The 25,383-nt window shown below is 36.9% G+C and overlaps 1 protein-coding gene across 1 annotated transcript; it reads left to right on the top strand.

The window, feature by feature from the left end:
- Positions 1-12: 12 nt before the first annotated feature.
- On the top strand, positions 13-24,577 carry plbd1a (phospholipase B domain containing 1a). Its single transcript, XM_061974472.2, has 11 exons — positions 13-148; positions 1,322-1,544; positions 1,847-1,930; positions 6,491-6,632; positions 7,592-7,732; positions 10,345-10,489; positions 10,554-10,754; positions 11,606-11,746; positions 11,816-12,001; positions 21,291-21,397; positions 21,463-24,577. The coding sequence occupies exons 1-11, from the start codon at positions 67-69 to the stop codon at positions 21,637-21,639; spliced, it is 1,629 nt and encodes a 542-aa protein (XP_061830456.1). The 5' UTR covers positions 13-66; the 3' UTR covers positions 21,640-24,577.
- The last annotated feature ends 806 nt before the right edge of the window (positions 24,578-25,383 follow it).

Here is a 25,383-nt window from a genome sequence, read left to right as displayed (position 1 = left end):
CTTCACTCCTTCACCAGCAGGTCAACTCTCTTAAAGCGCTCTTGGACTTTGCCTTCTTTTACTTCTATGCTTTTTATTCCTGCACAAACTATGTTCCTCACAACTTTCTCTCTTCTCCTCTTCTTCAACGTGGACTCCACAGCCGGCGGTAAGTACTTGTACAACTTTTACTACATCTTGTTCAACTTATACTACATCTTGTGTAAACACATGTTGTTCAACTTATACTACATCTTTGTTCAACTTATACTACATCTTTGTTCAACTTATACTACATCTTGTGTAAACACATGTTGTTCAACTTATACTACATCTTTGTTCAACTTATACTACATCTTGTGTAAACACATGTTGTTCAACTTATACTACATCTTTGTTCAACTTATACTACATCTTGTGTAAACACATGTTGTTCAACTTATACTACATCTTTGTTCAACTTATACTACTTCTTGTGTAAACACATGTTGTCTAACTTTTACTACATCTTGTGTAAACACATGTTGTTCAACTTATACTACATCTTTGTTCAACTTATACTACATCTTTGTTCAACTTATACTACATCTTGTGTAAACACATGTTCAACTTATACTACATCGTTGTTCAACTTATACTACATCTTGTGTAAACACATGTTGTTCAACTTATACTACATCTTTGTTCAACTTATACTACATCTTTGTTCAACTTATACTACATCTTTGTTCAACTTATACTACATCTTGTGTAAACACATGTTGTTCAACTTATACTACATCTTTGTTCAACTTATACTGCATCTTTGTTCAACTTATACTACATCTTTGTTCAACTTATACTACATCTTGTGTAAACACATGTTGTTCAACTTATACTACATCTTTGTTCAACTTATACTACATCTTGTGTAAACACATGTTGTTCAACTTATACTACATCTTTGTTCAACTTATACTACATCTTTGTTCAACTTATACTACATCTTGTGTAAACACATGTTGTTCAACTTATACTACATCATTGTTCAACTTATACTACATCTTGTGTAAACACATGTTGTTCAACTTATACTACATCATTGTTCAACTTATACTACATCTTGTGTAAACACATGTTGTTCAACTTATACTACATCTTTGTTCAACTTATACTACATCTTTGTTCAACTTATACTACATCTTGTGTAAACACATGTTGTTCAACTTATACTACATCTTATAGTCTGGTGCGGCTAATGTATGGAAGAAAAACAATTCCTCAGAATTGAGTGGGATGGGTGATTTAGTTTGAGGAAAGTGTGAATATATATTCCTAAATATAAACCTTGTGTGTCTTCCAGAGGTGACAACAGCCACGGTCTACTGGGATGTCCAGCACAAGACAGTCCTGCTGAAGGAGGGTCACCTGGGACCAGACGGCGATGCGTTCGGCTTCCTCAACGACACCCTGGCCAGCACGGGCTGGAGTGTGCTGGAGGTCCGAGCTGGATACGGAGACACGCCCCCCACTGACCAGCTCACCTTCTTCCTGGCGGGCTACCTGGAAGGCTTTCTGACTGCACAGTGTGTACAGTAACACTCACACACAGCGTGTACAGTAACAAGTGTGTACAGTAAGAGTCACACACAGTGTGTACAGTAAGAGTCACACACAGTGTGTACAGTAACACGTGTGTACAGTAAGAGTCACACACCAGACCCAGCAGAGCCAATATGTTGAAAAGTTTAGCGTAAGGTGATCAGTGGTGACCCGCCCACGTGTGATGAGATGACTTTTAATCAATATCAGTTTGTTTCTCTGAGTCCCTGGTCAGTATTTGGTCAACTTTGTGGTAGAACTGATTGTGTGATTGTTTCCTGTGCAGACAGATGACAGATCACTACACCAACATGTACCCTCAACTCATCACTGACCCCACCATCCTGGGCCCGCTGCAGAACTTCATCAAGTCAGTCACACTTATTACACATCAACACACACTTATTACACATCAACACACACTTATTACACATCAACACACACTTATTACACATCAACACACACTTATTACACATCAACACACACGTATTACACATCAACACACACTTATTGCACATCAACACACACTTATTACACATCAACACACACTTATTACACATCAACACACACTTATTACACCAAACTACAGCCCACAAGTCAATTAATATGCTGTTGCTTTGTCGCCATCTTGTGGAAAATATGAGTCAATCAGGCCTATGACCAAATATCATGCTTTGAATGAAACCAAGCGCATTATTCACCTATATGACCCAATGCAAACAACCTTCTCTAGTCATAGTGCAAAGAAAAAAAGAATCAAACCAACCAAATGTGTGGATATTATAAAAAAGGTCCATGCACCATAAGACAAATCAGAATTACACCCATTTAAATCCATTACAGAGCAAAACACTCTCTACACACTTACCCATGTTTACTAAGTATCCATCCATCCATTTTCTACCGCTTGTCCCTTTCGGGGTCGCGGGGGGTGCTGGAGCCTATCTCAGCTGCATTCAAGCGGAAAAATATATATATTTATATATATATATATATATATATTTTTTAATATACATATATATATATATAAATATATATATATATATATATATATATATATATATATATATTTAATATATATATATGTATATATATATATATATATATATATATATATATATATATATATATATATTTAAATAAAAAAAAAAAAAATATATATATATATATATATATATATATATATATATATGTACTGTACCATACCATACCATACCAACTTTATTTATAAAGCCCTTTAAAAACAAGCACAGTTGAAAAACAAAGGGCTGTACACCACAAAGAAATAGAGGCAAAGGACAGACTAAAAAATAACATTTAAAACAGAAATAAAAATACACAATTAAAAAGCAAATATAAATTACCCTAAGAACAGTTTGTTAGATAAAAACAGTTTAAAAGTTAAAAACAGTTCAAAAAGTTAAAAGCTAAAAACAGTTCAAAGTCTCATGCTGGGTTAAAAGCCAGTGAATAAAAATGGGTTTTAAGAAGGGTCTTGAAAATAGCCAAAGAAGGGGCCTGTCTCACATGGAGAGGGAGATCGTTCCAGAGTTTGGGACCCGCAACAGAGAAAGCTCTGTCCCCTCTGAGCTTGCGCTTTGTTTTGGGTACCTCCAGGATCAGCTGATCAGCTGACCTGAGGGACCGGGTGGGGGCATAAAGATGGAGCAGCTCAGAGAGGTAAGGTGGGGCAAGACCACGTAAGGATTTAAAAACGAGTAAGATAATCTTAAAATGGACTCTAAAAGACACAGGCAGCCAGTGGAGGGAGGCTAAAACAGGAGTAATGTGCTCTCTTTTTCTTGTGTTAGTTAAAAGTCGGGCAGCTGCATTTTGGACCAGCTGCAGACGTGAGAGGGAGGACTGACTAATTCCAAAATATAAAGAGTTACAGTAATCCAGCCGAGATGTGATAAAGGCATGGATTACTGTCTCTAACTGTTGCCTAGAAAGAAGGTTTTTAACCTTGGCCAGCTGACGTAAATAAAAAAAGCTGGCTTTCACCACTGTGCCAATCTGACGGTCCAATTTAAAATCACAGTCAATACGAAAGCCCAGGTTGGTGACCATGGGCTTAACGTGCAAAGCCAAAGGGCCAAAGTCAACAGGGGGGAGCTCACAGGTACCACTAGGTCCAAACACTATTACTTCTGTCTTCTTTTCATTAAAATTTAAGAAGTTTAGGGCCATCCAGGCCTTGATATCCTCAAGACAGGCAAGTAATGGCTGTATTGAAGAGGCATGATTTCTCTTTAATGTATATCAGTGTTTTTCAACCTTTTTGAGCCAAGGCACATTTTCTGCGTTGAAAAAATGTGGAGGCACACCACCAGCAGAAATCAATAAAAAACAAAACTCAGTTGACAGTAAAAAGTCATTGTTGGATATGACTTTAAGGCATAAGCAAGCATGCATCACTATAGCTCTTGTCTCAAAGTAGGTGTACTGTCACCACCTGTCACATCACACCCTGACTTATTTGGACTTTTTTTGCTGTTTTCCTGTGTGTAGTGTTTTACTTCTTGTCGTGCGCTCCTATTTTGGTGGCTTTTCCTCTTTTTTTTGGTATTTTCCTGTAGCAGTTTCATGTCTTCCTTTGAGCGATATTTCCCACATCTACTTTGTTTTAGCAATCAAGAATATTTCAGCTGTTTTTATCCTTCTTTGTGGGGACATTGTTGATTGTCATGTCATGTTCGGATGTACATTGTGGACGCCGTCTTTGCTCCGCAGTAAGTCCTTGCGGTCGTCCAGCATTCTGTTTTTGTTTACTTTGTCGCCAGTTCAGTTTTAGTTTCGTTCTGAATAGCCTTCCCTAAGCTTCAATGCCTTTTCTTAGGGGCACTCACCTTTTGTTTATTTTTGGTTTAAGCATTAGACACCTTTTCACCTGCACCCTGCCTCCCGCTGTTTCCCACATCTACAAAGCTATTAGCTACCTGCTGCCACCTACTGATATGGAAGAGTATTACACGGTTACTCTGCCCAGCTCTAGACAGCACCGACACTCAACAACAACACATCATTTGCAGACTAGAATTACTGCTTTGCAAAACATATTTTTAACCCAAATAGGTGAAATGAGATAATCTCCCACGGCACACCAGACTGTATCTCACGACACACAGTGGTTGAAAAACACTGCTGTATATATATGTATATATATACATATATATATATATATATATATGTCTTAATAAGGTTATCTAAAAAATAGTGCTCGATACCGTAGTAGAGCGCAATATATGTATGTGTGGGAAAAAAATCACAAGACTATTTCATCTCTACAGGCCTGTTTCATGAGGGGGGGTACCCTCAATCGTCAGGAGATTTTAATGGGAGCATTCGCATACCATGGTTTATATAGGGCACAGAGTGGGTGGGTACAGGCTGGTGTAGGGGCGTGGTGATTGGCTCATGTGTTACCTAGGAGGTGTTTCCGTCTGTGGCGGCATGTTGTTACAATTTCGCTGCGCTTGTTGAGGGATGACAGGTCTGGACGGTAAATAATAAACAGTTTCTCTTTCAAGCATAGGTTGCATCTTTTATTACCACTATTGTAAGGTGTGCTGGATGCAAGAATTTGCCATGTTATTGAGTATTCAACATTATTGTCTTTGAGGTCCCAAATGTGTTTGCTGAGTTCTGTGGTATTTCGCAGGTTTTTGTTCCTGAAAGAAGCCTTGTGATTGTTCCATCTGGTTTTGAATTCTCCCTCGGTTAATCCTATATATGTGTCGGATGTGTTAATGTCCTTGCGTATTACCTTAGATTGGTAGACAACTGATGTTTGTAAGCACCCCCCGTTGAGAGGGCAATCAGGTTTCTTTCGACAGTTACATCCTTTGTTGGTTTTGGAGTCGCTCTGTCTGGGGGCCGACGGCTCATTTGCAATTGTTTTGTTGTGGTTTGAGATGATTTGTCGTATATTGTTCATGCAGCTGTAGCTCAATTTAATGTTGTTCTTGTTGAATACTTTTCTTAGGATGTTGTCTTTGGGAAAGTGTTTGTCAATCAGATTGAGGAATTTGTGGCCAATGTTCGTTGAGACGTTTTTGCTGTATGGGGGGTTGTACCAGATGATGTCGTTTCGTTTTCTGTTCTTTTTTGGCTGGTTTCCTGGCGTGGGTTCATAGGTGAGGGTGAAATTGTATCCGCTTTCATCAAGGGCTTTTTGGTATATATATATATATATGTATATATATATATATATATATATGTATATATATAGTTACTTTACATGCAGTGAGCTTTTGACTCTCGACCAAATAGTTTTAGCCCAATGTGGCCCCCAGGCAAAGAGGTTTGGACACTCCTGCCCCAGACTCCATCCAGTCAGTAGATGAGCAGTTATTACAGTTCCAAATACAAAGATGTCATCAATGTCTTCAACCAGAACAACCAAAAGAGACACAGGACTCTCCACTTCTCCCAAAGAGTCCCTGGTGTGTCCAGCCGCAAACACCCCGTCAGGACAGGCAGGTTCCCCAAACTGCAGCTTCTCCCGGAGAACATCTTGTCAATTGAGTTGAGAGAGCAATTTTTCAATTTCATCTTTTAGATTTTCGCAGGACAGTGCAAAAGAGAGGCTCTGAGACAAAAAAGTTGAACTTAAATCGTACTGTCATTTTTGATTGATGGCCATAAATGTGCCACCATGACAGCGTTTTAGTCATTCTGAACTAGCAATCATCTCTGTCCTGTAAACCCTCTGGTCCTTGTGGCCCTAAACATACGCATAGCGTGCTTATGCCAGGGGCCAGCCCGAGACACACACACACACACACATACATACATACATATATATATATATATATATATATATATATATATATATATATATATATATATATATATATATATATATATATATATATACAGTACCTTTTGACAAGTTTACTGCCTGTTTATTTTGACTGCACTCTCCCAGGCAGCAGGACTCTTGGACCAGAGAGCAGGTGAAAAGCAGGAAGAGTTCTGACCCCGTGTGGACACACACTGGCTTCATTGTGGCGCAGATGGACGGCCTGCAGGCGGGCGCTGCAGAGTGGGCCAAGAGACGAGGCAAAAAGGTGCTAACCATCATAACGCTATCATTTTAGTCAAGCAAATGTCACATGCTATCAAAACTGGTGGCTGGAAGTATCAATTGTTGTAAAGCAAGTGTCAACTTGTACAGTTTGAGTGTGTAACTACACACTAACTTGTGCAACACTTTGTTGGCGCAGCATTTAACGCAACAAAGATTGCCCATCTGACAAAGTGTGTTGGGGAAGTATAACAACAGCTGTCTCGCATCTAAAATCAGCACACATAATTACCCTACTTATGTACCGTATTTTTCGGAGTATAAGTCGCACCGGAGCATAAGTCGCACCTGCCAAAAATGCATAATAAAAAAGGAAAAAAACATATATAAGTCGCAACTATGAAAAAAACTGCGACTTTTAGTCCGAAAAATACGGTACTACCGCTATATAAGCCACACCCTTTTTAGAAGAAAAAAATAGGTTCCATATATTAGCCGCACCGGACTATAAGCCACATTGTGAAATGACTTATTTACAAAGAAATATTCTGTAAATGTTTATTTACATACCTTCATTGTTTCCAAACGGTGTCTGTAACACGGCAGTAAAACGGCTGCGCAAACAAAACAGAAGTCATGGTCATGGACCCACTAGCTGCGCAAGCTAGCTCTCCAATCAGCTAAACAGACTCAATAACTCCACGCTGACGTTTTGCTGAATTTACTGAGGAGTTTGTGAAAGTGAAACAATACAAAAAGAATGCCATTGTAAGTTAATAATACTAACACAGACACTTGTAAACCTGTTAGCATATTAGCTAATGCTAACAACGCTAGCTTGATTACATTACGATAGCAGGTACAAATATGCATGAAAACACTCCTACAGACATCACACATGGGACACTTTAGTAAGTAAGAATAGTTGTAGTTATATTGTAAAACTTACAAAGGTTGCTTGGAGTGATGCCAACATCTGATCACCTGTTGTCATTCCCACAGCCGCTGTCCCTGTTTGCCATTCAGTTCCTGAACGCTGTGGGAGACCTGCTAGACCTGATCCCCAACTTGGTCCCGAGCTCCGCTGCGCCACTCAAACACTTGAAACTTCCAGGGATGGGACACTGCTCTGCACTCATAAAGGTACATACATACATACATACATACATACATACATACATACATACATACATACATACATACATACTTACATACATACATACATACATACATACATACATACATACATACATACATACATACATACATACATACATACATACATACATACATACATACATACATACTTACATACATACATACATACATACATACATACATACATACTTACATACATACATACATACATACATACATACATACATACATACATACATACATACATACTTACATACTTACATACATACATACATACATACATACTTACATACATACTTACATACATACATACATACATACATACATACATACATACATACATGCATACTTACATACATACATACATACATACATACATACATACATGCATACATGCATACTTACATACATGCATACATACATACATACATACTTACATACATACATACATACATACATACATGCATACATACATACATGCATACTTACTTACATACATACATACATACATACATACATACATACATACATACATACATACATACATACTTACATACATACATACATACATACATACATACATACATACATACATACATACATACATACTTACATACTTACATACATACATACATACATACATACATACATACATACATACATGCATACATGCATGCATGCATACATACATACATACAGACATGCTTACATACATACTTACATACATACATACATACATACTTACATACATACATACATACATACATACATACACACATACATACATACATACATACACACATACATACATACATACATACATACTTACATACTTACATACATACATACATACTTACATACATACATACATACATACATACTTACATACTTACATACATACATACATACTTACATACATACATACATACATACATACATACATACATACTTACATACATACTTACATTAATACTTACATACATACATACTTACATACATACTTACATGCTTACATACATACATACATACATACATACATACATACATACATACATACAGTATATATATACTGTGTATGTATGTATGTACAGTATATATGTATATATATATATATATATATATATATATATATATATACATATAGCTATATATGTTTATATATATATATATACAGTATATATATATGCATATATATGTATATATATATATGTATATATGTATATATATATATATATATATATATATATATATATATAGATATATATATATATATATATATATATATATATATATATATATATATATATCTATATATATATATATATATATATATATATATACAAACCCCAAAAGCAGTGAAGTTGTCAGGTTGTGTAAATGATAAATAAAAAGAGAATACAACAAATCCTTTTCAACTTATATTCAATTGAATAGACTGCAAAGACAAGATATTTCATGTTCACACTGACAAACTTCATTTTTTTTGCAAATAATCATGAACTTAGAATATAATGGCAGGAACACATTGCAAAAGAGTTTTTCAGAGGGGCATTTTTACCAGTGTGTTACATGGCCTTTCCTTTTAACAACACTCAGTAAAGGTTTGGGAACTGAGGAGACACATTTTTGAAGTGGAATTCTTTCCCATTCTTGCTTGATGTACAGCTTAAGTTGTTCAACAGTCTCCCTTCTCATATTTTAGCCTTCATATTTTCAATGGGAGACAGGTCTGGACTACAGGCAGGCCAGTCTAGTACCCACACTCTTTTACTATGAAGCCACGCTGTTGTAACACGTGGCTTGGCATTGTCTTGCTGAAATAAGCAGGGGCGTCCATGGTAACGTTGCTTGGATGGCAACATATGTTGCTCCAAAAGCTGTATGTACCTTTCAGCATTAATGGTGCCTTCACAGATGTGTAAGTTACCCATGTCTTGGCCACTAATACACCCCCATACCATCACACATGCTGCCTTTTACACTTTCACTCTAGAACAGTCCGGATGGTTCTTTTCCTCTTTGGACACGACGTCCACAGTTTCCAAAAACAATTTGAAATGTGGACTCGTCAGACCACAGAAGACTTTTCCACTTTGTATCAGTCCATCTTAGATGAGCTCGGGCCCAGTGAAGTGTTTTTGGGTGCATAGGAGAGTTTTAACTTGCACTTACAGATGTAGCGACCAACTGTAGTTACTGACAGTGGCTTTCTGAAGTGTTCCTGAGCCCATGTGGTGATATCCTTTACACACTGATGCGGCTTTTTGATGCAGTACCGCCTGAGGGATCCAAGGTCACGGGCATGGATGGCTAGAAGACGGAACAGCGCTTATACTTCCGGTTGGAAAGCTCTAAAAAGAAGTGCAGTGTAGCACCTGTAGTGTGTGAGCTCCTCCAAAAGATGGCGCCATAGCACAAACAACAACACACCTATTTAGTGTGTTTGCTTGTTGTTTTTTAACCTTCTGCATTATGGCTGTCAGCGAAGAACAATCCATCACCGTTATATTAAGCACAGGGGAAAAGTCCATGACTTAGGGTAGATTTGAGCAAATCCTACATCAGTTGATGTCCTCACCAATGTTTGCTTCCATCAGCTGCTGCCGGGCTTCGAGAACCTCCTCTTCGCCCACTCCAGCTGGTACACGTACGCCGCCACCATGCGTATCTACAAACACTGGGACTTCCACATCAGCGAGCCGCACACGGCCACTGGCAAGCTGTCCTTCAGCAGCTACCCAGGTACGCCTCAGGTGGCCCAGGTGGGCCCACAGGCTGCTCTGACAGGTCTGAACGCCTCCCTCAGGCTTCCTGGTGTCCCTGGATGACTTCTACCTCCTGGGCAGCGGTCTGATGATGACGCAGACCACCAACAACGTCTTCAACTCCTCCCTTTTCCGCGCCCTCACCCCCAAAAGCCTGCTGGCCTGGCAGAGGGTCCGACTGGCCCACAGTTTGGCGCATACAGGAGAGGAGTGGGCCAGCATCTTCTCCAAGTACAACTCTGGTGAGTAGACCACCACATGAGGAACATCACCGGGGCATGAAGGAACCCTTCCTGCTCTTTTCAGGGGCTTTTAGAAGGACTTCATTGTCAAGTTTCTTTGAAGAAAATACTCAAATTGTGTACAGGCGAAATCTGCTCCAGACTTCTTCTGTTTGTTTGATATTGTCATTACTGCCACCAGTGGTGGAAATGTGTATTACAACTGAGGCCCATACGGACCATTTTTTTGGCGATCCTCTAGGGGTCACTGGCGGCCCAACAATGGGCACTATGGTGAAGGAACACTACTCTAGGTAATGCTCCAATGAAATAAATAGTACAAAATGTCGGATTTACAATTGACATGTTGCCGATTAGCATTAGCGATTTTACATGGCAGTTTCGATACCCCCAAATTTGGTAATCCAAACTGCACCTAAGATGGTGTGTAATAAGTCCAATACTTACAGTATTAACTCTTTGTAGGGCGCAACAAAATAGACTTAGACTTAGACAAACTTTAATGTTCCACAAGGAAAATAGTTCCACACAGTAGCTCAGTTACAAAGGATGGAAAGTGTAAGGATGGAAAGGACAATGCAGGTATAAAATAGTAGTTAGGTCAAATATTAGACCAAAGTCTACGTCCTGGCTAAGTCTGCACATTACTGCCATCTATTGTCTTGGAACTGCAACAGCCTGCCAATAGAACTTGCAAATGAGACCCAGGAGAGGAAGGAAAGACCTGGACATCACAGCTCAGTGTTGGAAAACAAAAATTGGTAGCGTACGATTGAAATGTGAAAGGTCCCTGCCGACCACGCCTACTGTGTTGTGATTGGTTAAGGTGAAAGGATGTGTATCTGCTGCAGGAACCTACAATAATCAGTACATGGTGTTGGACAGGAGCAAAGTGAAGCTGGGCCACAGTATCAGTGACGGTGCCCTGACTGTGGTGGAGCAGATCCCTGGGCTGGTGGAGTACTCGGACCAGACCCAAGCGCTGCGTTTGGGTAAGACCCCCCCCCACCTGTGCCCAAAATGACTAAGACTTGAACGCACCCCAACGTGAACCCCGACAGGCTACTGGCCGTCCTACAACGTCCCCTTCCACCAGAACATCTACAGGCTGAGTGGCTACCAGCTGATGTGGCAGCGCTACGGCCAGGACTTCTCCTACGACCTGTGCCCCAGGGCCAAGATCTTCCGTCGTGACCAGGCCCACGTCAAGGACCTGGACTCCTTAAAGCACATCATGAGGTTCAATGGTGAGTTGTGGTCTCCCTGCACATTGATCACCTACTTACCCTCCGGACAAGGAGGGTTTGGCCCTAGGGTGGTGCAAGAAGTGAGACCTTTGCCAACAGTCGTTGGGATGGAGGATAGATGGGTGAAATGCTAAGTCTAAGACTAGATGTAACAATCTGAGTCTAAGACTAGATGTAACAATCTAAGTCTAAGACTAGATGTAACAATCTAAGTCTAAGACTAGATGTGACAATCTAAGTCCAAGACTAGATGTAACAATCTAAGTCTAAGACTAGATGTGACAATCTAAGTCTAAGACTAGATGTGACAATCTAAGTCCAAGACTAGATGTAACAATCTAAGTCTAAGACTAGATGTAACAATCTAAGTCTAAGATTAGATGTGACAATCTAAGTCTAACACTAGATGTGACAATCTAAGTCTAAGACTAGATGTGACAATCTGAGTCTAAGACTAGATGTAACAATCTAAGTCTAAGACTAGATGTAACAATATAAGTCTAAGACTAGATGTAACAATCTAAGTCTAAGACTAGATGTAACAATCTAAGTCTAAGATTAGATGTAACAATCTAAGTCTAACACTAGATGTAACAATCTAAGTCTAAGACTAGATGTGACAATCTAAGTCTAAGACTAGATGTAACAATCTAAGTCTAAGACTAGATGTGACAATCTAAGTCTAAGACTAGATGTAACAATCTAAGTCTAAGACTAGATGTAGCAATCTAAGTCTAAGACTAGATGTAACAATCTGAGTCTAAGACTAGATGTAACAATCTAAGTCTAAGACTAGATGTAACAATCTAAGTCTAAGACTAGATGTAACAATCTAAGTCTAAGACTAGATGTAACAATCTGAGTCTAAGACTAAATGTAACAATCTAAGTCTAAGACTAGATGTAACAATCTAAGTCTAAGACTAGATGTAACAATCTAAGTCTAAGACTAAATGTAACAATCTAAGTCTAAGACTAGATGTAACAATCTGAGTCTAAGACTAGATGTAACAATCTGAGTCAAAGACTAGATGTAACAATCTAAGTCTAAGACTAGATGTAACAATCTGAGTCTAAGACTAGATGTAACAATCTGAGTCTAAGACTAGATGTAACAATCTAAGTCTAAGACTAGATGTAACAATCTAAGTCTAAGACTAGATGTAACAATCTAAGTCTAAGACTAGATGTAACAATCTAAGTCTAAGACTAGATGTAACAATCTAAGTCTAACACTAGATGTAGCAATCTAAGTCTAAGACTAGATGTAACAATCTGAGTCTAAGACTAGATGTGACAATCTAAGTCTAACACTAGATGTAGCAATCTAAGTCTAAGACTAGATGTAACAATCTAAGTCTAACACTAGATGTAGCAATCTAAGTCTAAGACTAGATGTAACAATCTGAGTCTAAGACTAAATGTAACAATCTAAGTCTAAGACTAGATGTAACAATCTAAGTCTAAGACTAGATGTAACAATCTAAGTCTAAGACTAAATGTAACAATCTAAGTCTAAGACTAGATGTAACAATCTGAGTCTAAGACTAGATGTAACAATCTAAGTCTAAGACTAGATGTAACAATCTGAGTCTAAGACTAGATGTAACAATCTGAGTCTAAGACTAGATGTAACAATCTAAGTCTAAGACTAGATGTAACAATCTAAGTCTAAGACTAGATGTAACAATCTGAGTCTAAGACTAGATGTAACAATCTGAGTCTAAGACTAGATGTAACAATCTAAGTCTAAGACTAGATGTAACAATCTAAGTCTAAGACTAGATGTAACAATCTGAGTCTAAGACTAGATGTAACAATCTGAGTCTAAGACTAGATGTAACAATCTAAGTCTAAGACTAGATGTAGCAATCTAAGTCTAAGACTAGATGTAGCAATCTAAGTCTAAGACTAGATGTAACAATCTGAGTCTAAGACTAGATGTAACAATCTAAGTCTAAGACTAGATGTAACAATCTAAGTCTAAGACTAGATGTAACAATCTAAGTCTAAGACTAGATGTAACAATCTGAGTCTAAGACTAGATGTAACAATCTGAGTCTAAGACTAGATGTAACAATCTGAGTCTAAGACTAGATGTAACAATCTAAGTCTAAGACTAGATGTAACAATCTAAGTCCAAGACTAGATGTAACAATCTAAGTCTAAGACTAGATGTAACAATCTAAGTCTAACACTAGATGTAGCAATCTAAGTCTAAGACTAGATGTAACAATCTGAGTCTAAGACTAGATGTGACAATCTAAGTCTAAGACTAGATGTAGCAATCTAAGTCTAAGACTAGATGTAACAATCTAAGTCTAACACTAGATGTAGCAATCTAAGTCTAAGACTAGATGTAACAATCTGAGTCTAAGACTAGATGTAACAATCTAAGTCTAAGACTAGATGTAACAATCTAAGTCTAAGACTAGATGTAACAATCTAAGTCTAAGACTAGATGTAACAATCTGAGTCTAAGACTAAATGTAACAATCTAAGTCTAAGACTAGATGTAACAATCTAAGTCTAAGACTAGATGTAACAATCTAAGTCTAAGACTAAATGTAACAATCTAAGTCTAAGACTAGATGTAACAATCTGAGTCTAAGACTAGATGTAACAATCTGAGTCTAAGACTAGATGTAACAATCTAAGTCTAAGACTAGATGTAACAATCTGAGTCTAAGACTAGATGTAACAATCTGAGTCTAAGACTAGATGTAACAATCTAAGTCTAAGACTAGATGTAACAATCTAAGTCTAAGACTAGATGTAACAATCTAAGTCTAAGACTAGATGTAACAATCTAAGTCTAAGACTAGATGTAACAATCTAAGTCTAACACTAGATGTAGCAATCTAAGTCTAAGACTAGATGTAACAATCTGAGTCTAAGACTAGATGTGACAATCTAAGTCTAACACTAGATGTAGCAATCTAAGTCTAAGACTAGATGTAACAATCTAAGTCTAACACTAGATGTAGCAATCTAAGTCTAAGACTAGATGTAACAATCTGAGTCTAAGACTAGATGTAACAATCTAAGTCTAAGACTAGATGTAACAATCTAAGTCTAAGACTAGATGTAACAATCTAAGTCTAAGACTAGATGTAACAATCTGAGTCTAAGACTAAATGTAACAATCTAAGTCTAAGACTAGATGTAACAATCTAAGTCTAAGACTAGATGTAACAATCTAAGTCTAAGACTAAATGTAACAATCTAAGTCTAAGACTAGATGTAACAATCTGAGTCTAAGACTAGATGTAACAATCTGAGTCTAAGACTAGATGTAACAATCTAAGTCTAAGACTAGATGTAACAATCTGAGTCTAAGACTAGATGTAACAATCTGAGTCTAAGACTAGATGTAACAATCTAAGTCTAAGACTAGATGTAGCAATCTAAGTCTAAGACTAGATGTAACAATCTAAGTCTAAGACTAGATGTAACAATCTAAGTCTAAGACTAGATGTAGCAATCTAAGTCTAAGACTAGATGTGACAATCTAAGTCTAAGACTAGATGTAGCAATCTAAGTCTAAGACTAGATGTAACAATCTGAGTCTAAGACTAGATGTAACAATCTAAGTCTAAGACTAGATGTAACAATCTAAGTCTAAGACTAGATGTAACAATCTAAGTCTAAGACTAGATGTAACAATCTGAGTCTAAGACTAGATGTAACAATCTGAGTCTAAGACTAGATGTAACAATCTGAGTCTAAGACTAGATGTAACAATCTAAGTCTAAGACTAGATGTAACAATCTAAGTCCAAGACTAGATGTAACAATCTAAGTCTAAGACTAGATGTAACAATCTAAGTCTAACACTAGATGTAGCAATCTAAGTCTAAGACTAGATGTAACAATCTGAGTCTAAGACTAGATGTGACAATCTAAGTCTAAGACTAGATGTAGCAATCTAAGTCTAAGACTAGATGTAACAATCTAAGTCTAACACTAGATGTAGCAATCTAAGTCTAAGACTAGATGTAACAATCTGAGTCTAAGACTAGATGTAACAATCTAAGTCTAAGACTAGATGTAACAATCTAAGTCTAAGACTAGATGTAACAATCTAAGTCTAAGACTAGATGTAACAATCTGAGTCTAAGACTAAATGTAACAATCTAAGTCTAAGACTAGATGTAACAATCTAAGTCTAAGACTAGATGTAACAATCTAAGTCTAAGACTAAATGTAACAATCTAAGTCTAAGACTAGATGTAACAATCTGAGTCTAAGACTAGATGTAACAATCTGAGTCTAAGACTAGATGTAACAATCTAAGTCTAAGACTAGATGTAACAATCTGAGTCTAAGACTAGATGTAACAATCTGAGTCTAAGACTAGATGTAACAATCTAAGTCTAAGACTAGATGTAACAATCTAAGTCTAAGACTAGATGTAACAATCTAAGTCTAAGACTAGATGTAACAATCTAAGTCTAAGACTAGATGTAACAATCTAAGTCTAACACTAGATGTAGCAATCTAAGTCTAAGACTAGATGTAACAATCTGAGTCTAAGACTAGATGTGACAATCTAAGTCTAACACTAGATGTAGCAATCTAAGTCTAAGACTAGATGTAACAATCTAAGTCTAACACTAGATGTAGCAATCTAAGTCTAAGACTAGATGTAACAATCTGAGTCTAAGACTAGATGTAACAATCTAAGTCTAAGACTAGATGTAACAATCTAAGTCTAAGACTAGATGTAACAATCTAAGTCTAAGACTAGATGTAACAATCTGAGTCTAAGACTAAATGTAACAATCTAAGTCTAAGACTAGATGTAACAATCTAAGTCTAAGACTAGATGTAACAATCTAAGTCTAAGACTAAATGTAACAATCTAAGTCTAAGACTAGATGTAACAATCTGAGTCTAAGACTAGATGTAACAATCTGAGTCTAAGACTAGATGTAACAATCTAAGTCTAAGACTAGATGTAACAATCTGAGTCTAAGACTAGATGTAACAATCTGAGTCTAAGACTAGATGTAACAATCTAAGTCTAAGACTAGATGTAGCAATCTAAGTCTAAGACTAGATGTAACAATCTAAGTCTAAGACTAGATGTAACAATCTAAGTCTAAGACTAGATGTAGCAATCTAAGTCTAAGACTAGATGTGACAATCTAAGTCTAAGACTAGATGTAACAATCTAAGTCTAAGACTAGATGTAACAATCTGAGTCTAAGACTAAATGTAACAATCTAAGTCTAAGACTAGATGTAACAATCTAAGTCTAAGACTAGATGTAACAATCTAAGTCTAAGACTAAATGTAACAATCTAAGTCTAAGACTAGATGTAACAATCTGAGTCTAAGACTAGATGTAACAATCTGAGTCTAAGACTAGATGTAACAATCTAAGTCTAAGACTAGATGTAACAATCTGAGTCTAAGACTAGATGTAACAATCTAAGTCTAAGACTAGATGTAGCAATCTAAGTCTAAGACTAGATGTGACAATCTAAGTCTAAGACTAGATGTAACAATCTAAGTCTAAGACTAGATGTAACAATCTGAGTCTAAGACTAAATGTAACAATCTAAGTCTAAGACTAGATGTAACAATCTAAGTCTAAGACTAGATGTAACAATCTAAGTCTAAGACTAGATGTAACAATCTAAGTCTAAGACTAGATGTAGCAATCTAAGTCTAAGACTAGATGTGACAATCTAAGTCTAAGACTAGATGTAACAATCTAAGTCTAAGACTAGATGTAACAATCTGAGTCTAAGACTAAATGTAACAATCTAAGTCTAAGACTAGATGTAACAATCTAAGTCTAAGACTAGATGTAACAATCTAAGTCTAAGACTAGATGTAACAATCTGAGTCTAAGACTAGATGTGACAATCTAAGTCTAACACTAGATGTAGCAATCTAAGTCTAAGACTAGATGTAACAATCTAAGTCTAACACTAGATGTAGCAATCTAAGTCTAAGACTAGATGTAACAATCTGAGTCTAAGACTAGATGTAACAATCTAAGTCTAAGACTAGATGTAACAATCTAAGTCTAAGACTAGATGTAACAATCTAAGTCTAAGACTAGATGTAACAATCTGAGTCTAAGACTAAATGTAACAATCTAAGTCTAAGACTAGATGTAACAATCTAAGTCTAAGACTAGATGTAACAATCTAAGTCTAAGACTAAATGTAACAATCTAAGTCTAAGACTAGATGTAACAATCTGAGTCTAAGACTAGATGTAACAATCTGAGTCTAAGACTAGATGTAACAATCTAAGTCTAAGACTAGATGTAACAATCTGAGTCTAAGACTAGATGTAACAATCTGAGTCTAAGACTAGATGTAACAATCTAAGTCTAAGACTAGATGTAGCAATCTAAGTCTAAGACTAGATGTAACAATCTAAGTCTAAGACTAGATGTAACAATCTAAGTCTAAGACTAGATGTAACAATCTAAGTCTAAGACTAGATGTAACAATCTAAGTCTAAGACTAGATGTGACAATCTAAGTCTAAGACTAAGACAGACACACTTACACACATTGACACCTAGACACACGTAGACACACTTACATACATTGACACACTATCACGCATAGACACACTTACACACAGAGACACACTTACACACATAGACACACTTACACACACTTACACACATTGACACACTTACGCACACAGACACACATAGACACACTTACACACATGGACACACTTACACACACTTACACACATTGACACACTTACGCACACAGACACACATGGACACACTTACACACATTGACATACTTACACACACTTACACACATTGACACACATTGACACATAGACACACTTACACACATGGACACACTTACACACACTTACACACATTGACACATAGACACGCTTACACACATAGACACACTTACACACATAGACACACTTACACACACTTACACACATAAACACACTTACACACATGGACACACTTAAACACACTTACACACAGAGACACACTTCACCCCACATCACATGCTGACGTATGAACAATAAAACATTGAATATTAAGAGTATGTGTTGAACTACTTCACCCCACATCACATGCTGACGTATAAACAATAAAACATTGAATATTAAGAGTATGTGTTTAACTACTTCACCCCACATCACATGCTGACGTATAAACAATAAAACATTGAATATTAAGAGTATGTGTTTAACTACTTCACCCCACATCACATGCTGACGTATAAAGAATAAAACATTGAATATTAAGAGTATGTGTTTAATTACTTCACCCCACATCACATGCTGACGTATAAACAATAAAACATTGAATATTAAGCGTATGTGTTGAACTACTTCACCCCACATCACATGCTGACGTATGAACAATAAAACATTGAATATTAAGCGTATGTGTTGAACTACTTCACCCCACATCACATGCTGACGTATAAACAATAAAACATTGAATATTAAGAGTATGTGTTTAACTACTTCACCCCACATCACATGCTGACGTACAAACAATAAAACATTGAATATTAAGAGTATGTGTTTAACTACTTCACCCCACATCACATGCTGACGTATAAACAATAAAACATTGAATATTAAGCGTATGTGTTTAACTACTTCACCCCACATCACATGCTGACGTATAAACAATAAAACATTGAATATTAAGAGTATGTGTTGAACTACTTCACCCCACATCACATGCTGACGTATAAAGAATAAAACATTGAATATTAAGAGTATGTGTTGAACTACTTCACCCCACATCACATGCTGACGTATAAACAATAAAACACTGAATATTAAGAGTATGTGTTTAACTACTTCACCCCACATCACATGCTGACGTATAAACAATAAAACACTGAATATTAAGAGTAAGTGTTGAACTACTTCACCCCACATCACATGCTGACGTATAAACAATAAAACATTGAATATTAAGAGTATGTGTTTAACTACTTCACCCCACATCACATGCTGACGTATAAACAATAAAACATTGAATATTAAGAGTATGTGTTGAACTACTTCACCCCACATCACATGCTGACGTATAAACAATAAAACATTGAATATTAAGAGTATGTGTTGAACTACTTCACCCCACATCACATGCTGACGTATAAACAATAAAACACTGAATATTAAGAGTATGTGTTTAACTACTCCACCCCACATCACATGCTGACGTATAAACAATAAAACACTGAATATTAAGAGTAAGTGTTTAACTACTTCACCCCACATCACATGCTGACGTATAAACAATAAAACATTGAATATTAAGCGTATGTGTTTAACTACTTCACCCCACATCACATGCTGACGTATAAACAATAAAACATTGAATATTAAGAGTATGTGTTTAACTACTTCACCCCACATCACATGCTGACGTATAAACAATAAAACATTGAATATTAAGAGTATGTGTTGAACTACTTCACCCCACATCACATGCTGACGTATAAACAATAAAACACTGAATATTAAGAGTATGTGTTTAACTACTCCACCCCACATCACATGCTGACGTATAAACAATAAAACACTGAATATTAAGAGTATGTGTTTAACTACTTCACCCCACATCACATGCTGACGTATAAACAATAAAACACTGAATATTAAGAGTAAGTGTTTAACTACTTCACCCCACATCACATGCTGACGTATAAACAATAAAACATTGAATATTAAGAGTATGTGTTGAACTACTTCACCCCACATCACATGCTGACGTATAAAGAATAAAACATTGAATATTAAGAGTATGTGTTTAACTACTTCACCCCACATCACATGCTGACGTATAAACAATAAAACATTGAATATTAAGAGTATGTGTTTAACTACTTCACCCCACATCACATGCTGACGTATAAACAATAAAACATTGAATATTAAGAGTATGTGAAAGTTGGACTCCAGCCTTGTTTACTTCCGTGACAACCTCCTTTTGTTATCCATCAGAAATACCAAGCAGATAAAATGCACCAAAATGGTAAAGTTTGGAGAGTGTTTTGTATATTACCCATCATGCATTGTGGTGGATTTATATGGGTGTAATTTTGAATTATGATTGTATGTGTTTCATAATATCAACAAAGTCCGATGAGCAGTAATGTGTTACCTTTTTGTCTTGGTTATGATTTATTTGCACCATTTGTGGGAAAAGTTGTTTGGATTGGGTCGTATAAGTTGATTCTCTTCAAAATAAAACCCATGGTCACCGACTTCTTATTCAATTTGTGACGTGGCCCTCGTGACTCTGGTCTTTCTCCGTCAGACTACAAGAAGGATCCGTACTCTCAAGGGAACCCCTGCAAGTCCATCTGTTGCCGTAACGACCTGAAGGCAGAAGAGCCCTCGCCAGGCGGTTGCTATGACACCAAGGCACGCATCACAAGAAGATCACACGCCGCCTTTTTTAGCTTCAAATGTTTCTTGTGTTTGGGCAGGTGACGGACTTCCAAATGGCGGGCAGGTTCCAGGCGCAGGCGCTGAACGGGCCGACCACACAGGACGGACTGCCGCCCTTCAGGTGGGAGAAGTTCAGCCAGGTGAGCCACCAGGGTCTACCTGCCTTCTACAACTTCACCTTCGTCAGCATGCAGCCTGTCCTCTTCCGCCCGTGATTGTGTCCTAGCACACGGCGGTCCAAAGAGCAGCAAATGTTTGCAAATAATATTGTCCACAAAGTGTAATAAAAGAGCAAAGAGGTGTAATTTAAGAAGATGATGTTGCAATAGTGGAGGCAGGCTTTTACTTTGAAACTGTCACTGCTCACAAAATAATTACAACTTATAATAAAAATATAATTTGATTATAATTAAAAGTAAAAATTAATTTAACTACCTCCATCAACGTGTGAATGTGGAAGGAATAAGTTGTGGGTTCAACTTATCAGAAAAATAAATAATATACATATGACTTATTTTTAAGACTTTTATAAGTGGGGGCCTTTTGGATCCTTTTTTTTTACTGTCATTGCTTTAAAAGAAATATGAATAAACCAAAAGCATTTTTGTTATGAATTATTGACTCTTCTAAGGTTACAATTACTTCACATTAAAAATGACACGTTGAACATTTTTTGGTGGAAAAATATTGCATTATTTAGTTATTTTCTATTAAAAAAAGGGTTTTGATAAAAAAAACATGAAACATAAACCAAAAAAAATCTAAACTTCTATGTCAACAGATAGAGCTGAAGTTTATCTACAGATATTTAAGTAAAATAATGATGTAATATACGACACATTTTTAACACTATATTGACTGCAGTCCCCGAGACCTTTAACAGTCACCAAAATTAAAGGAAGCCCTAATAGTTACAATATATAAGTTCCGGACTATAAGCGGCTACTTTTTTCTTATGCTTTGAACACTGCAGCTTATAAAAGCAAATAGTTTTCATTAAACACACGCAGAGACACTGACAAGTTGTGTTATTGTTGGTGCTACAGCGCCATCTTTTGGACCAGTTCGCTCACTGCAGGTGTAGAGCTTTGAACCGGAAGTAGAAGTGCAGTTCAGTCCTCTAGCCGTCCATAGCGTTTCTACTCGTATAGAGTCATCATTCATCAGTCCAAGCAACGTTTGTAAGTTTTACAATATAACTAAAACTATTCTTACTTACGAAAGCGTCCCATGTGTGATGTCTGTAGGAGTGTTTTCATGCATATTTGTACATGCTATCGTAATCAAGCTAGCCTCGTTAGCATTAGCTAATATGCTAACACATGTACAAATGTCTGTGTTAGTATTATTAACTTACAATGGCATTATTTTTGTTTAGTTTCACTTTCACAAATTCCTCAGTAAATTCACCAAAATGTCAGCGTGGAGTTATTGAGTCTGTTTAGCTGATTGGAGAGCTAGCTTGCGCAGCTAGTGGATCCATGACCATGACTTCTGTTTTGTTTGATCAGCCGTTTTACTGCCGTGTTACAGACACCGTTTGGAAACAAGTAAGGTATGTAAATAAATATTTCAGTGTAAATAACTCATTTCACAAGGAATATATCTGCGGCTTATAGCCCGGTGCGGCTAATGTATGGGAAATAAAACTTAGTGGGTGTGGCTTATGTACCGGTGCGCTCTATAGTCTGGAAAAAAACGATATATTGTATTGGTTTTAAAAATGAAAAAATATGAAAATGGTTCCCTCATGCATGTGTGGCCCTCAGTGGAAAAACTATAAATAATCATTTAAAAAATTCAAATTTAATTCAGGATGTGCTGACCAATAAGTATCCACCAATTTTCTTGAAAAAGTTTGTGACCACCCTTGCCAATTTATGCCTTTTAATGCCAATCACCAACGCTGACACTGTATTTTTTTTTTTAGTCCGGCCGCACACACAGTATGTGTGTCCATACACAGTGTGGAGCCGCACACACAGTATGTGTGTCCATACACAGTGTGGAGCCGCACACACAGTATGTGTGTCCATACACAGTGTGGAGCCGCACACACAGTATGTGTGTCCATACACAGTGTGGAGCCGCACACAGAGTATGTGTGTCCATACACGGTGTGGAGCCGCACACACAGTATGTGTGTCCATACACAGTGTGGAGCCGCACACACAGTATGTGTGTCCATACACGGTGTGGAGCCGCACACACAGTATGTGTGTCCATACACGGTGTGGAGCCGCACACACAGTATGTGTGTCCATACACGGTGTGGAGCCGCACACACAGTATGTGTGTCCATACACAGTGTGGAGCCGCACACACAGTATGTGTGTCCATACACAGTGTGGAGCCGCTCACCTAATGCAATTAAACCAAAATAGGGAAAATAAAGTGCATTACTTTGTACCTTAAGTTAGAGAAATTAGATCGATATTTTTATTTTCTCTAAATCTTTTTTTGGTGTTGTTTTTGTTGACGTTTACAAACCCAGAGAACAAATTCCCCGGACACAGAAGGACTTTAAAAGAGAGTCGTTTTTGTAGAGTTAATGTGTACTATTGACTTTGTTTTGATCAAACAATTGTGCCTAATAAAAGACACTAAGGAACCAGTTTAAATATTGTGTTGATATTGAAAGTATTGTGTTGTTATAATAGGTGTTGGTATCAGCCGATCACAGTCAGTATCAGCTGTATTCCTAATTTCAATACAAATATTACTTGAATTTTTTAGTCACAAAAGTAGTGGGGAAAAAACCGAATAGATTGTATTGAGTTGCACCAGAAAGAGTGAACATTTTCAATTTATCCCCCCTTGTTTTAGTACATAATATTTGAAAATAGCCACATAAATAATAATTTTTGACATTGATTTTAAGTTATTTAGATTTCAGTTGTTGTGCTTTGATCCACTGGATTGTTTTATTAATCGTACGCGTCTCACAAATATTAGAATGTTTGTATTTGATGCAACAATGTCTCAGGGTACGTGAGTACAACATATTTGTGCTTAATGATTGTTTTTAGTGCAAGAAGAAAATGCACTAGAAATCCTTCTCAATGTCGTCTTCATCACAAACGACGCCATCTTTCTTTCACCTTCCTATTTCACTGCTGATGTCATGCCATCAATAAACTTGTAACTATTCTACTTCTGCCTTCTGTGTCTCTTCCTGACAAAAGTCATTCGTGAGCGTCAAGATGTAAACACATTTTACTCCTTTTGGAAAGTCAGCGGTCACTTCCTGTGTGCCAATGTTGACATCATCGAGTGATCTGCTGTTTCCTGGCTTCCTTGCTCCGTGTAAGTTTCTTGTAGATCATAAAGCATGCCTCTCACCTGGACAGAAGAAGCATGAGTAGGTATTCCAACAAGTTGACAGCCATTTTAGAGCTGGAAATGGCAAGAACAACACAAAAAGAGGCTTGGTTCCACCCCCATTTTCTTCGCGAGGATTATCAATCATTCTTCATCTAAAAGGGAATATATGAACATCCAAGAAGTCTGCATCCTAAGGACAGCAGACGTTGTACAGTAAGTGATGTTTTATTATGGTTGTCGGCAGTGAGTAATAATCAGTCATGTTGTTAAAAAAGGGAAAGTCCTGATGTGTTTTTGGAAGTAATTAAATATTTAGAATGCATGTGTACTTGTCTTACATGATTGTGAATGATTAGCAACATCCCAAAAAGATGCAGTTCCCCTTTAAGGCGTTCCATAGATCAGTGTTGCTTAACCAAGGGCCCTTCTTCAGTTGTAATACACTTTTCCACCACCTGTGGCAGTAATGACAATGTCAAACAAACAGAAGAAGTCTGGAACTAAAGTTATAGAGAGGTTAAAGCGCAAAAACTATGACTAAAGTGGTGAAGCTGTAGTTTTATATGCACTTAAATTGTATTGACATATTATTTAACAAACATATTTATCGTTTTTCTTATTAATTTAGTTAAAAT

Source organism: Nerophis lumbriciformis, linkage group LG22, assembly GCF_033978685.3.
Source record: "Nerophis lumbriciformis linkage group LG22, RoL_Nlum_v2.1, whole genome shotgun sequence".
Taxonomy (NCBI): Eukaryota; Metazoa; Chordata; class Actinopteri; order Syngnathiformes; family Syngnathidae; genus Nerophis; species Nerophis lumbriciformis.
The sequence above is the reverse complement of the archived record's forward strand: the minus strand, read 5'-3'. Positions and strand labels throughout refer to the sequence as shown.

What these genes read in the sequence shown, in the direction of transcription:
- plbd1a (XM_061974472.2), top strand. Translation starts at nt 67, where the DNA reads ATGCTTTTTATTCCTGCACAAACTATGTTCCTCACAACTTTCTCTCTT. An exon ending in CCAAGAGACGAGGCAAAAAG is followed by an intron (nt 6,633 to 7,591) that starts GTGCTAACCATC and finishes TCATTCCCACAG; the next exon opens with CCGCTGTCCCTGTTTGCCAT. An exon ending in ACTGCTCTGCACTCATAAAG is followed by an intron (nt 7,733 to 10,344) that starts GTACATACATAC and finishes TGCTTCCATCAG; the next exon opens with CTGCTGCCGGGCTTCGAGAA.